Source organism: Cervus elaphus, chromosome 13, assembly GCF_910594005.1.
Source record: "Cervus elaphus chromosome 13, mCerEla1.1, whole genome shotgun sequence".
NCBI classification, from domain to species: Eukaryota; Metazoa; Chordata; class Mammalia; order Artiodactyla; family Cervidae; genus Cervus; species Cervus elaphus.
In genome coordinates, this window is record NC_057827.1 from 23,122,004 (window position 1) to 23,136,287 (window position 14,284).

Sequence of the window (14,284 nt, forward strand, 5' to 3'; positions counted from 1 at the left end):
CACCTTCCCGGGCTTGTCTGCTGATCAAAACACAAGAGAAGCTGCCACGCAGGGATAATCTGAGAATCAGGCAAGGCAGAGCATGTGAACACACCCCATCTGTCCTGGACAGTGCATGTCTCACCCCAGAGGACAGGGCGCCGGGGCCTCTCCAAGGCCAGGACTGGCCAGGCTGCGGGCGACAAGGCGGTTGTCAGGCGAATCCTGCCACCTTGTGGTGCCCATGCGCCTGAGAGCCCACCCCACCCTGCTGAAGCCCCGCCTCACCCCTCCGCCTCCAGCCAGCTTATTCCAGGAGTGTTCCCTCTCCTCTTCTCAGCCCTGCTACCCCAAGGCTTCCCGACATGTCTTCCCAAACCCCCAGCCTCAGGGTGTCCTCAAAAGAGCCTTACTCTCGGTGGTCCTCTTCTAACATATTAGGACCATTTTCTCCCTCCTGGACCAAAAGAGAGCCTGGCGGGGGCGGGTGGTCCTGTCCCCTATCTCTGTCCCTTCTTTAGCCACTTAGCAGTTTTATGAGACCCAGACATCTGATTTTTTCAGTGATCAATGGTGTGCCTGTAATGCCAAGTCCTCTGAACAGAACATGTTGCTGGCTCCTCTGGCCCATCAAGAATGGTTTGGTGCAGGGGTGTGTGTGTGTGTGTGTGTGTGTGTGTGTGTGTGTGGTCTGAGGCAGGGGTGTGTGTGTGTGTGTGGTTTGAGGCAGGGGTGTGTGTATGTATGTGGTTTGAGGCAGGGGTATGTGTGTGTGTGTGTGTGTGGTTTGAGGCAGGGGTGTGTGTGTGTGTGTGTGTGTGTGTGTGGTTTGAGGCAGGGGTGTGTGTGGGTGTGTGTGTGGTTTGAGGCAGGGGTGTGTGTGTGTATGTGTGTGGGGGGTTTGAGACAGAGGAGGGTGTGTGTGTGTCTGTGTGTGTGGTTTGAGGCAGGGGTGGGTGTGTGTGTGTGTGTGTGTGGTTTGAGGCAGGGGTGGGGGTGCGTGTGTGTGTATGTAGTTGGAGGCGGGGGGGTGTGTGTGTCTCTGTGGTTTGAGGCAGGGGTGTGTGTGTGTGTGTGTGTGTGGTTTGAGGCAGGGGTGTGTGGGGGGGGCAGTTTGAGATGGAGGAGGGTGTGTGTGTGTGTGTGTGTGTGTGTGTGTGGTTTGAGGCAGGGGTGTGTATGGGGGGGCAGTTTTGAGATGGAGGAGGGTGTGTGTGTGTGTGTGTGAATACACATGCACCTGTTCCTTGCTCTGGGCTAGTGATGTCCTCCTTGGCCATCCCCTCCCCTGACTCACAGGGGACCGCCCAGGGCCAGCCTCTGAGCTGCCGCAGTGCCTCACTGTCTGGACCCTTCACAGAGGCACCTATTCTGGATACTTCTGGAATCAAGGACAAGACCAGTTTCCTCCTTCATGTCCTGTAGTCTTATGCACTAACATTCCAAAGCAGGTGGCCAGTGACTGCTGGCCTGGAATGACTGGTTACAACCCAGGCTTTTAGGAAATAAAGCAGAAGACAGTGGGGGACTGGGGCTGCCTCAAGATTTCAGGCAAATAGGCTTTCACTTGCTGTGAGTGCTTGCAGCTTAGCAATCTGAGTTCTTTAACTTATTTACTTGGTTGCACCAGGTCTTAGTGGCAGCATATGGGATCCTGTGGCACTGTGGGATCTAGTTCTCTGACCAGGAATCGAACCTGGGGCCCCCTGCATTGGGAGCAGAACCTCAGCCACTGGACCACCAGGGAAATCTTTATGAGTTCTTAATAACTGGGTCCCTGGCCCTTCCGCTGTGCTCCTCTTCCCCCTGCTGGGGTGATGGAATGGGTCAGCCCGTCCATTCTGGTTTTAGTGCCCCATAGGCACCTAACAGTGGCTCTGGATTTCCTGGTCCAGGGTGGGAACCAGGCCTGTCCAGATGCATGCAGTTATGGGACTGACCTGCCATCCACCCACTCTGAGATGGGCTGATGGAATCCATCAATGTCCAAACACCCATGTCCCTCTCCAAATAGATAAGAAATGCTTGGCTGTCACACATATAACCTGGAAAACGTGAGGATGGGAGTTATAAAAGCTAAAGATGATACAGTTGAACTCCAGAGAATTCAGGTGCCTAACTATGTCGGAAAACGTGAGGATGGGAGTTATAAAAGCTAAAGATGATACAGTTGAACTCCAGAGAATTCAGGTGCCTAACTATGTCGGAAAACGTGAGGATGGGAGTTATAAAAGCTAAAGATGATACAGTTGAACTCCAGAGAATTCAGGTGCCTAACTATGTCGGAAGGAGGGAACCATCTACCAAGTGTTTGTAACAAGCCATGCACAGTGCTAAGTGTTTTCACATAAATTAACACCTTACCTGAGAAATGGTATTATCTTCATCTTAACAGATGACAAAAATTAAAAAGGTTAAGAACTAGCTTTGTACACAGATCTGGGTTCAAATTACTAGTGAGTAACCCTAAGCAAGTTAACTAACCTCTTTGGAGTCTATTTTCTCATCCATAAAATGGGAATAACAGTTGCCTGCCCTGATGGTTTAAGTAGAAATGTACATTGCAGGTTGCTCCATTCCAGTTTCCTGCACTCAGGGGTCATTCCACTGTCGTTAAACAGTGACAGTACTTGTAATTTGCCTAAGGTCATAAAACAAATTCAAACCCGGGTTTTCTGATTTCCAAGTTCAGTGCTCATGAGGAAAAAAGCTGATTCACCTAAACATGTCCTGAGTGTGGCCTTGAAGCAGGTTCTGCCCTAGGATCTGGAAGATCAGTTAGGTGTGGGAGCCAGATCATGGTCCTACAAGTGCGATGTGTAGAGACACGTTCAAGACGCAGAAATGGCCCAGCAGGAGGTGACTCTTGCAGCTACATCACTAGGAAAACAAGTTGACAAAAATGGTGATATTTTCTCTGTGGTCCCCGCAAAGGGGGAGAAACAGAAGTGAATCTCTGTGGTCCCCGCAAAGGGGGAGAAACAGAAGTGAATGAAAATTATCGGGGAAGAAAAAGACCAGGTGGGGCTAAACTTCCAGAGGAGTCTTCTAGTGAGGTGGTCTGTTTCACATGTTACACACACACAGTGGCATTTCTCTTCTCAGAGCACACAAACACACTTCAAATTGCAAATCCTAACACCCACATCACACACAGTATTCTTTTCTCCTCTCACTGATTTATAAAATACAGAGAACATGTATTTTACTTTGTTCCCTGGTCATCTCCCCTGCAAGAACATGCTGGAAAGTTTTTCGGTTATGTCTGGCAGCCAATGGAAGATGCAGGCTGGCACTCAGCATATTCGGTCATCTCTACTATTAATATAACGCCAAAACATCTGCATTCTGCAAAATCACACTCCCAAAATAACAGGACTCCTGAGCTAAGGAGGTTGGGGAAGACCACACGAAATCTATAGAATCTTGCAGCCAGGGCGCTAAGAAACCAGAATCAAGTACCACACCACGGTAACACAATTAAAGCCCCACTGGCCATGTGTACTGGGCCCCTACAGCCTTAAATCCTGGCATTTCGTTCTTCTTCCTGAGACGTACAGGAGCTTCTTTGGGATGTCCCAAAGAAGGAGGTCCCAGCAGAGACTAGCTCCATCAAAATTAAAAACGTGATCCAGGATGGGGCCTTCGTCATCAACTGTGTAAAACAAAGCAGGGTTGGGGGTGGAGGAGGACGGTCTTCCTTTCCACCTAGTTTCCCCAGATAGTCTAACATAGTGGAAAAGCTGGTGGTAAGTAAGTCCTGAAGCTACTAAATTAGCCACTCCTTGCAATAAAGGAGGGCACCTCTATGAAATTCTCAGCTTTTGTCTTAAGGTATTCCACCCTGTCCCTGATCATTTCAAAATACTGGGGAAAACCTCACAGGAACCAACCTATAATTTCAAGTTGACACGACAACGTTTCTCCCCTTACCAATTTTACAGATGCTATTTCTCTTTAAAGAAACAACTCTGTAACAAAACGGACCATCTTATGAATGGCCATTAAGACTGTGGGATCAACTCGAAAGCATGGGCTTTTCCCCCACACCAAGCAATTCTCAGACACCAGCTAGATGTCCAACAATTCAACTCAATTCTGACCCTGTCTACCTGAAAAAAGCAGTGGATCCCACAGGCTCAGGGCTTCCATCCTACCAGACCCCTCCTCTCCCTCATAGGTATCAACTGCACCTAAGCACTTGGACTTCCAAGTGCTCACTTGTGCTTCTGACCCACTGGGTAAAAACCAGAGGTTCTCAGGATCCCTCTTGCATGCGGACTGCTAGAGGCCAGGCTGTTTAACCCAGAATGGCTTCTCAAAGGAAACCAGGTCTGATAGGGCAGGGGATAAGCAGTCTCCTCCTGCTCCATCAGTGACCTACAGCAACCCTCAGCCAGTCACACCTGACCAGGACTCCCACCCCCGAGACAGCAGATAACAGGCTGACCCTGCTCACTTCACATGACTGTTTCAAAACAGGTAAGAAGCGATTCTATTGTTTAAATATAAAATGCCTTAAAAAAAAAAAAGAATGCAAAGAGGAAGGAAGGGAGGAGGGGGGAAGGAAGCAAAGCAAACAGAAAACAAGTAAGGAATGGTTTCCCCAGCTAGATTGATACATTTTCATATCAAGTAGGAAGGAAGAAAAATACAAAACAGAAAATGACTAAGAAACTACAAAGCACGAGGTGTTTTTTTTTTTTTTCATGGACCTAGAGGTTTTCACAGAAGCTCCAGGTTTTTAGAAAGTTGATTCACGTCCTTCTTTCTTTCTGGGCCCACGAAGCCAGCTGATTCACTACGAAGCAATGCAATACTACTCAATCACGAGCTTGGGAGAAAAAGAAAAAAACACGCTAAGAGATGGCTCTCTCTTCACGAGGAGAAGACAACAGTCCTCAAAGGATAAATCAACCGAGACCCACACAACGGTAAACCCGTTTATTTCTCAGAACTTAGTTTGCTGCTTGATATTCCCATAGAGATGAGGCCACACACCACGTCCTTGAGGCCCGCTCACAGACCTGTCCGAGCACTGTCCACAGGCAGCTCGTCTGTCAGAGGTCCAAGAGAAACCTCCTAACCTGGGCCAGGTATTTTGGCTTCAAATAGTCACCCAGTTCCTCCTTGCTGGCCCACACATGACGGCCCTTCTCCACGGCCGGGGAAAAGTCTCCGGTTAGCAGCAGGGCTTTGAAGAAGAAGATCTTGGCCCCGAGGCTGCCCTCCATCCGCACTGCCTGGGGGAACTTGAACTTGTAGTGGCCGCAGGGCGCATTTCCCAGGAACTTGGCTTCCATGTTGTTTTCTGAGGAGGAGGGGAGCGGGGAACAGAATTGGAAGATGAGGACACACCCACCTGTTTACCCTGGTGCCCGAAAGCATCTGGGGGTCTCTGTGAGAGCCGCTTCTGGCCTGAGGGGAAAGCAGTCCCTGAGGATGAGGACTAGGGTCGTTCCTGAAGACCCTCATCTCCTTTCAGTCCAAAAGCTCCTGGTCCTTGGGTCCCAGATTCTCTGGGCCCATTCCTCACGCCAAGCTACTGCTCTCAGACTGAAGTCCACAAGGCAGCCTAAATGTCACCACCTGGGAGTCAGAGCACTGAGCTTCCAGACTCAGCCGGGTCACCATCTGTTGACGAAGGACCGAGACACTTGGTGTCTGTAAAGCAAAGGTCATCAGCCCTTTTAAAGGGAGTATCATGTGGAAAGTAGGAAAAGGGCCCGATCTGACTACTGCAAGGTGAAAACCAAAGTTAAAAGGCAAAGACAGATGGAGGATCTTTGCAATCTATAACGATGGGTTAACAACCCCAACACAGCATTTCAAAGGATGAGGAAATAATGGATCAATTACCAAATGGAACCGGGAGAACGGGCTAGCGAAAAAACAAAACTGGATCACAACCTCACTCCTCATATCCAAATTGACACCCTACAGATCAAAGATCTAACACAAAGTTAAAATTTTCACAAAAGGTTTGTTCATTCTGAATGATGGTTTCATGGATGTTTAATATTTTCTGAGTTTTTCTATATTTTAAAATTCTTCACTAAAGAAAAAAGAAACCATAAGAGCACTGTTTAAAAAAATGTGGAATACTTTCTGTATCATTTTTGAGAGGGGAAGTCCTAACCAAGACACAAAATGCAAAAAAGAAAAGGCATATTTATTTACGTAAAAGTTAAAATCTTTCTGCACAGAAAAATGAAGCATAAAAAAAGTCACAGACATAATGACAAACTGGGAAAAATATTTTCAACACACTCAACAAAGGAATATCTTAAGATATGAGTATTAAATAGTACTTAGAAATCAATGAGGAAAAAGCCAGCGACTCTGAAAGAAAAATGAACCAAGCATATGAACAAGTTCCCATGAAAATAAATTATCAACGAACTATAAACTCATAAAGATGTTTAACTCATTAATAACTCAATAAATACAAATTAAAACAACAAAGACATACCATTACTATTTAAGTTCAAAAACTTCAAGCAGTACACTGCTCGTCAAGGATGAAAGAAGACTGGGTTCTCTCAAATGTATGTGGGATGTAATTACTACAACTGCTCTACTTGGCAAGAGGTGTCAATTCTAATTATACAAACCCTTTGATCTAACAATTCTGCTTCTAGAATTTCACCCTCCTCGATATGTTTATTTGTGCATGTGAGCAAAGGAGTGTACACTGATGTTCACTGCAGCTTTTTTTTTTATAAAACCAACAGACTGGTTAAACAAACTGCAGTACATACATATGTGAAACATTATACTGGTGTTAAGAGTATAAGATACGTCTTCACTTGCTGATACAGAGATATGCTTAAAAGCTGTGTAAGAAAAGGAAGGCATGTAACCATCTGTGTATATACATATACACATGTGTGCATGTTTAAGTGTGCCCACTTCATGAGAAAAGGAACCAAGGAAATAAGTATGTGCTTGCAATTTCTAAAAGGATACACAAAAAAACTATTCATGTTGGTTGCCTCTAAGACGGGAAAATTACCTATTACTTCTTACAGTTCTACATTTACCAGACACTGTGATCCTTTTTCACCATATACAGTGAATTGCTTTTGTCAATATTAAAAACAGTAACAACACCATCAGCATTAGATGGGGAGCCCACGTATGATGTGAGCTCACCTACAATGTAAAATGTCAGCAGTGGGGATCTACGGGTGGTGGAATTACACTGGCATGTTTCTTTACACTTTTCTGAATTTTCCACTTAATTCAATGGATACATATTACTTTTCTATGACCTGGGGAAATGGATTAAATTAAGTCAAAAAGGGGGAAAGAAACGGTTCATTATAAACATGAGCAAAGAATCTAAACAAGCAGTTTGCAGAAAAAGAAAAACTAATAGCCACGTGAAAAATATGCAGAGATGGCCACTCTAACCAAGAAACCACTAATCCAAATAAACAAACTACCTAATTAAAAAAAAAAAAGGAAACTGCTAATCTAAAGATCATTCTTTTTACTGACTGGACGGGCAAAAATTTTAAAAGTATGTTCTGCAGGGCACTTTGGTGGTACCTTATCAAAATCTTAGATGTGTCCATCCTTGACCATTAGTTTCACTTCTAGGAGTTCCATCTTGCAGAAATACCTGGGAAGTGTGCCAAACGGACGGAAAGGAACAGACTCTGACTTTTTTATAGTTATGAGCTGCCTGAGCTTTCTTTTGTCATTTTAATTATTTCATGTTATTTATGATTTTAATGAATTTGAAATAAATCAAGCTATTTCATTTTCTATGCACCTATAACAAACCAATATATCTTTTCACTCTTCTTTATGGCAACGGGAATGTTCAAGGGAGGAAAGCATAGTACCAAGGGGAGGAGAGACCCTTTCCATGTGGTGCCCAGCAGGCGAAACTGAGCACTGTGAATGAGCAGAAGAAAGCTGAGGATCTGAGCTCAATGATCCTGGGAAGAAACCCAGCCACCAACTTCTGCGTGATGGCTGAGGAAGCCTGGGGGGCAGCAAAGGCCCTTCCTGTTTTCCCATCTCACTCCACCATCTCACTCCCTCTCCTGTGGCCACACAGGCTGCTGGCGGGACAGGATCAACAGGGCACACAGAGGCTGCTGTTTCATTAGCAGTATTCACGCTGGCGGCACAGTCAGAACAGGAGTTGTGTGCTTACATTACCATATCATTTATTCATTAAACATTCAGCATTGGAAGAAAAGCTATGACAAACCTAGACAGCATATAAAAAAGCAGAGACATCACTTTACCAACAAAGATCCGTCTAGTCAAAGCCATGGTTTTTCCAGTAGTCATAGACGGATGTGAGAGTTGGACCAGAAAAAAGGCTAAGCGCCAAAGAATTGATGCTTTTGAACTGCGGTGTTGGAGAAGACTCTTGAGAGTCCCTTGGATAGCAAGGAGATCAAACCAGTCAATCCTAAAGGAAATCAACCCTGAATATTCTTTGGAAGGACTGATGCTGAAGCTGAAGCTCCAATACTTTGGTCACCTGATGCAAAGAACCAATTCACTGGAAAAAACCCTGATGCTGGCAAAGACTGAGGGCAAGAGGAAAAGGAGGCCACAGAGGATGAGATGGGAGGATGGGCCTGCGGCCACACCACCCTAACGCGCCCGATCTCGTCTGATCTCGGAAGCTAAGCAGGGTCAGGCCTGGGTAGCATTTGGATGGGAGATGGTTGGATGGTATCACCGACTCAATGGACATGAGTTTGAACAAACTCCGGGAGATGGTGAAGGACAGGGAAGTCTGGTGTACTGCAGTCCATGGAGTTACAAAGAGTCAGACATGACTTAGCCAATGAACAACAACAAATATTCAGCAAGTACCTACTCTGTGCCAGGTACTCTGCTGAGAACTGGGATGACTGAAAGGACAAAATCCTATCCGTATTTTCAGAATTCTGGCTGAGAAGAAACCGTCTGTTAATCAACAATTAAATAGCAATGGAATGAAGAGCATCTTCTTCACTAGGACATAAGCCCCCAGAAGGCCCACGTCACATCCTGTAGATCACTGTGACCCCACTGCCTGGACAGTGACCAGCAACAAGTAGGCACAGAGAAAATGTCTGCTGTATAGACTGGGTAGGGTACTCTGTGAGTGTCACAGGAGCCGAGGGAGGAGTCGACCTCTCCACCCAGAAGGTTCTACCACAGAAGGTAGAAGGTACGAGCTGAGTTTTAAAAAACCGAGCAGTCGGATGAGGTAGGACCAAAGCTTCGTTTTGGACAAGCAGGCCCCAAAACAGGGACACAAGAAATACCACATTATTCAAAAGGTTTGCTAGGTTTGGACTTAGAACATACACGAATGAACAGCAAGATGAAGACTGATGAGCTTGGGACCAGAGCAAAAAGTATGCACAGGCCATGCTCAAAAGTCTGCGTTACGGGAAACCCTTTAAGATTTCGAGCAGAGAAGTGACGAGGGATTTGTGTTCTAGAAGGCTTATTCTGGCGGCACTGAAAATGACAACACAAAAGCAAGAAGGGGGCTTGTGTGGTGTCTACCTCAATACTCCAGGGTGGCGGTTCTCAACCACAGAGATTCCACTAACCAGGTAATTTCCGGCAGTACTGAGAGTCATCTTTGGTTGTCACACTAGGGACAACCAAAGTGGTGATACTACAATCAAGCAGATAGAGGCCAGAGATGCTGCAGTAAATAACCTAGACAGAACCACAGAAGCCCCCATGAAGAATGATCCTGCCCCAAATTTCCAGAGTGCCAAGGCAAGGCTCAGAAACTATGATCTAGTGGGAAGTGAAAAGACTCCCTGAAGAGCTGCAGGCGCAAAGACGGGACTCTTTAGAACAGACCAGGTAGGATTCAGGAACCTAGGGGACGCCAGGATGAGGTCACAGATAACCCTGAGGTGTCTGGTTGGGTGAATATGTTAAGTGGTGCTGCCAACAAGCAAGGCTGCAAGGACAAAAAGAGAAGCAGGCTGAGACAGGCAGGAGCATCAATTCTGAATGAACAAATTTTAAAACCTCCACGGGGGCAAAGAACAGCACAGGGATGGTGCCTTCAACCTCTGTCCCCGAAGGGTGTTTCTGCAGGCTCCTAGATGTGTGAACTGTCCCCCACACTGATGCTTTATATTAAGCAAATGAGCCTCTTTCAGAGAAAGTCTGGGCGTTTCTTGGTTGGCTGTCTCTCTGCTGGGCCCTGGGACAGAATCTAAATCACAGGTCTGTCAGGGACAACACATATTGTCAAATGCCGAGCAATATGGAGCAAAAGATAATTACCAACCAAGGTATCTTCCTCAAAATGATACCAGATGGCCAAGGAATGAAAAATCTCATTTTCAGTGAGACACCCAAAATTCCAAGTCCATTTTAGAAGGCAGTGGGTCACCTAAAATCAGGTTCTGCAACACTTCTTCAGGATCTGAACGATGAGATGAGGAGAGAACTGAGTATGACAGACCATACTCTACATGTGACAGAATTAAAGAAATTCCATGTCCTCTAAATTCTTAGCACAAAAATGCTGCCTTAAAGGGGGGGAGGGGAGAGAAGTGACTGTGGAAAACCGATCAGGAAAAGATTCATACTATGTAGAGGCACACACAAAAAATCCACTTCCTCAAGAATCCATAAATTTTAAGAATCAAAAATGTAGGAAAGGAGAAAACCATGTAACTAATCCTGATCACTTTTGTGACAGGAAACCACGAACCATGAGAAATGAAACTCTGAGTGCCATAAAAACTGAAGCACGTTTTACTGTAAGTGCTGATTACCAGATCCCTCTGGAACAACAGCTTCGCTGGTGCTCCGAGTGGAGAGACAGAAATGCCACTGAAGGGGAGGCGAGTAGAACCTATGAAGGCAACAGGACCTCTCAGAGCTATGATGACAAAATATTTTGATACTGGGCCACAAAGAAGATCTGGGCCACTTAAGCCAGAAAAAGTACTAGAATCACCTATTTTTATAGATTGAAAAATTTTAGAGGATGCAAAGCTGGAAACTGAGCAGTGAATGTTTTGCACTTTGTTGGGAAGACAAGCTTTAGTGAGCAGAGGCTGAAACTCTCCATCCTTCAGGTAGGTTCCTCTGTCCATGGGATTCTTTAGGCAAGAATACTGGAGTGGGTTGCCATTCCCTTCTCCAGGGGATCTTCCCAACCCAGTAATTGAACCCCGGGTCTCCTGAATTGCAGGCAGATTCTTTATCGCAAAGCCACCTGGGAAGCCCAAGTTTCCATTAGCCTACTATTAAAAGCCAGGCCCACAGTCAGCCTGCAAATCCTGAGGCTGAGTCTGGAGTGTGTCTTGAGGGATTTAGCAGTGAGGCAGAGAGCTCACCTGAGAGTGTGGCCAGGGTTCGTTCAGCTGTTCGGCGGAGGGTCTCCCCGGGTTGCCACTCGGCCTGGGGCAGCATCCAAACGTCCTGGTCTCCAAGCTTCTCTTTGACCAACAGAATAAGGTTCCTATCAAGCTTCCGGTGCAGCGAGCTTCGGTCATTCTTTACGTCGGCATCTGTATAGAAGAGATGGGGGGGTCACAGGAGACAGGAGGAGCATGTTCTGCCAGAACCAAAAAGATTAGGGTTTTAGGATCCTCCTTTAAGGCACGGCCACAATCTTTGCCCTCAAAGAACTTATAACCAAATTAGAACCCTGACCTCATCTCTCTAATTCTGACCTCTCTCAGGATAGAGTCCCATAATCTTGAACAAACTAAAATTTAACAAGAAGAAACCCAAAGCTGCACTCCTCCTTTGAAGAGCAGAACACAAAGTACTTTGAGCTTTTGGGAAAGAAGCAATTCCCAGACACTACTAATTCTTTGGTTTTGACACTATTACTGACTTAACCAGTCTCTACTTCAGTTTTCACTGTGAAACAAGAATAAAAGAACTTAACCCCCTACTTTGGGAGAGATTTCAGATAAAACACAGGAAACGAGTGGGTAAGGCTTAACTTCCCCTACTCTCAGGAGCAAACTAGGAGTTGAATCCAGATAACATTCTCGAGGCCTAACTGAGACACAGCTGTCCCAACATCCATGTGTGCTCAGTCGCTCAGTTGTGTCTGACTCTACGCCACCCCAAAGACTGTAGCCCACCAGGCTCTTCTGTCCATGGCATTTTCCAGGCAGGAATACTGAAGAGGGTTGCCGTTTTCTTCTCCAGAGGATCTTCCCAACCCAGGGATCCAACCCACCTCTCCTGTAGCTCCCGCACTGGCAAGCAGATTCTTTACCACCGAGCCACCTGGACAGTTCCCTCAACAACCATACATCCCACTCAAAAATAACACAGACTTTTAAAATATTATATTAGGATGGATGTGAAGAACTGTGAAAAGAATTTTCCTCCCACGTTAAAAAGTTTTATCATTTGAAATTACTATTTAAAACACAAAGCAGACAGTAAGCAAGTATTCTTTATTTGCAAGTCAGAATATCCACCCTCCTACCTCTAACTGGCCTGAAGAGACCACAAACCTGTTATTCGAGCTCCAGGTTTGAACTGCAGGAATTTCTGCTCCCACATGTCTTCCAAGTCCTGTACCAGCAATATATTCTTCTCATCTTCTTCTTCATAAAGGTCACCTTTTTTCTTTGCCAGTTGCTCGGCTTCATCCAAAGCACGAAGTTCATGGTCTGAATACAGGCTTCTCTCTATCTCAATCTGGGAAAATTAAAAGAGCAAAAATCTACCCCAAACTGGGAAAATTAAAAGAAAAGAAAAATAATAAAACACAGTTACAGTGCACTTGACAGATTCAGAAGTTTACCACCCAACATAACCAGACACACAATCAAAACGCCACAAAGAAAACAGAGGAAAAAAGTCACCTGCCCCTTGGGCTGGAGCTGTATTTTCTGAAATATTAAAATGCATTCAAACATCAAGACTGCCACAACCAAGAGAGGACTAGGACAGGCAGTGCCTGCCCACTCACCACCCTCCAGTCATGCCAGTCTTTGACCAGAGTCTCACTCTCCATGAACTATCCTGCCTCAGGCATTTTACAGATGCTATTCCTTCTTTCTAGAATGTTTTCCCTCATGCTCTCCTGGGAGATTCCTACTCATCCTTCATATCTCCATTTAAATATCACTTATTTTAAAAGATATTCCTTGACACCTTCCATTAAAATCAAATTAACATCCCTGTTAAACACTATTACAGTACCCTGTGTTTTCCTTTAAAACACTTACCAGAGACTGCAATTCCATAACCATGTGGTTATCTGGTTATTGATTGACACCCCCTCCACCAAACTGAATCCCTCTGAGAACCAGTGCTATGTTTGTCTTACTCACCACTGCATCCCTACCACTTAGTACAGTGTTTGCACAAAATGGGTGCTAAATGATTAAAAGGTGATTTAAAAATGTTTGCAGAGTAAGTTAACAGCCAAATAAAAAGCACAGAAATTAAGTTTATATCTCTCAGTAACTAAGACAAAAACGCCTCAGGTTCTAGGTAGACAATATCTTTAATCACTACTTATGGGATTTCATTGCCAATACATCGTTTTTGTCCATGTTTCTTCACTTGCCCCTCACATAAACAGACTCTATCACAGACATCTTACGGATGTGCCCTGTGCCTTTTCTTTAAACTCATCACATGACAAAGCCTTTTTCCTCTCTAAACTGTCAACAACCTATGATGGGGACTGAATCCGTCTTGTTCACCATCGCATCCCTATATGTCGAAAAAAAATGAAGAGCCTCTCCAGAAAGCTGCCGAAGGTAACGACAGAGAAGATCAATGAAAACGACGTGCCTCTTACTGAACGTATACTACGTACCGCAGGAACCCAGAAGGTAGGTACGTACCATTTTGCAGGAATGCATACCGAAGCTCAGAGAAGTGAAGGGACTTGTCCAAAGTCACACAAGCTAATCAGTGGGCCAGGATCAAACCCAAGCCAGCGTACCTCTACTGCGTCCCCAACTGCACCTAGAAGCCACAACCCGCACCTCAACACACCTGCTGTAGCAGAGCTGCCATCTCTTCCTGCATCGGGGTCAACTGCTTCGAGACCACCGGTGGCCGCTGCAGGCACAACGCACCCAACAGGCGCCATGGAGATGCTCTATTCGACGGTGCAGCCGCAAGGGTCAAGCTACGAGAATTCAGACTCCAGGGTCTCTCGAACCGCCGCCAGCACCTCGCCAGCCCTAACACAGTCCGCCTTGTGGGCGCCGCCATCTTTCAAACTTCCCACAATGCACCGCGGTTCCCGGCGAGGTCCTGGGCCAATCCTATGTTCCCACAAGGCAGCGCGGGAGCAGCATGACGGGAAGAGCTA

At 45.7% G+C, this 14,284-nt stretch overlaps 1 protein-coding gene across 1 annotated transcript; it reads right to left on the reverse strand.

Annotated features, from left to right (window-relative positions):
* Positions 1-4,908: 4,908 nt before the first annotated feature.
* MRPL46 (mitochondrial ribosomal protein L46) lies at positions 4,909-14,208 on the reverse strand. Its single transcript, XM_043922398.1, has 4 exons — positions 13,963-14,208; positions 12,462-12,648; positions 11,319-11,492; positions 4,909-5,290 (listed from the first exon to the last, which is right to left on the reverse strand). The coding sequence occupies exons 1-4, from the start codon at positions 14,182-14,184 to the stop codon at positions 5,040-5,042; spliced, it is 834 nt and encodes a 277-aa protein (XP_043778333.1). The 5' UTR covers positions 14,185-14,208; the 3' UTR covers positions 4,909-5,039.
* Between the last annotated feature and the right edge of the window lie 76 nt (positions 14,209-14,284).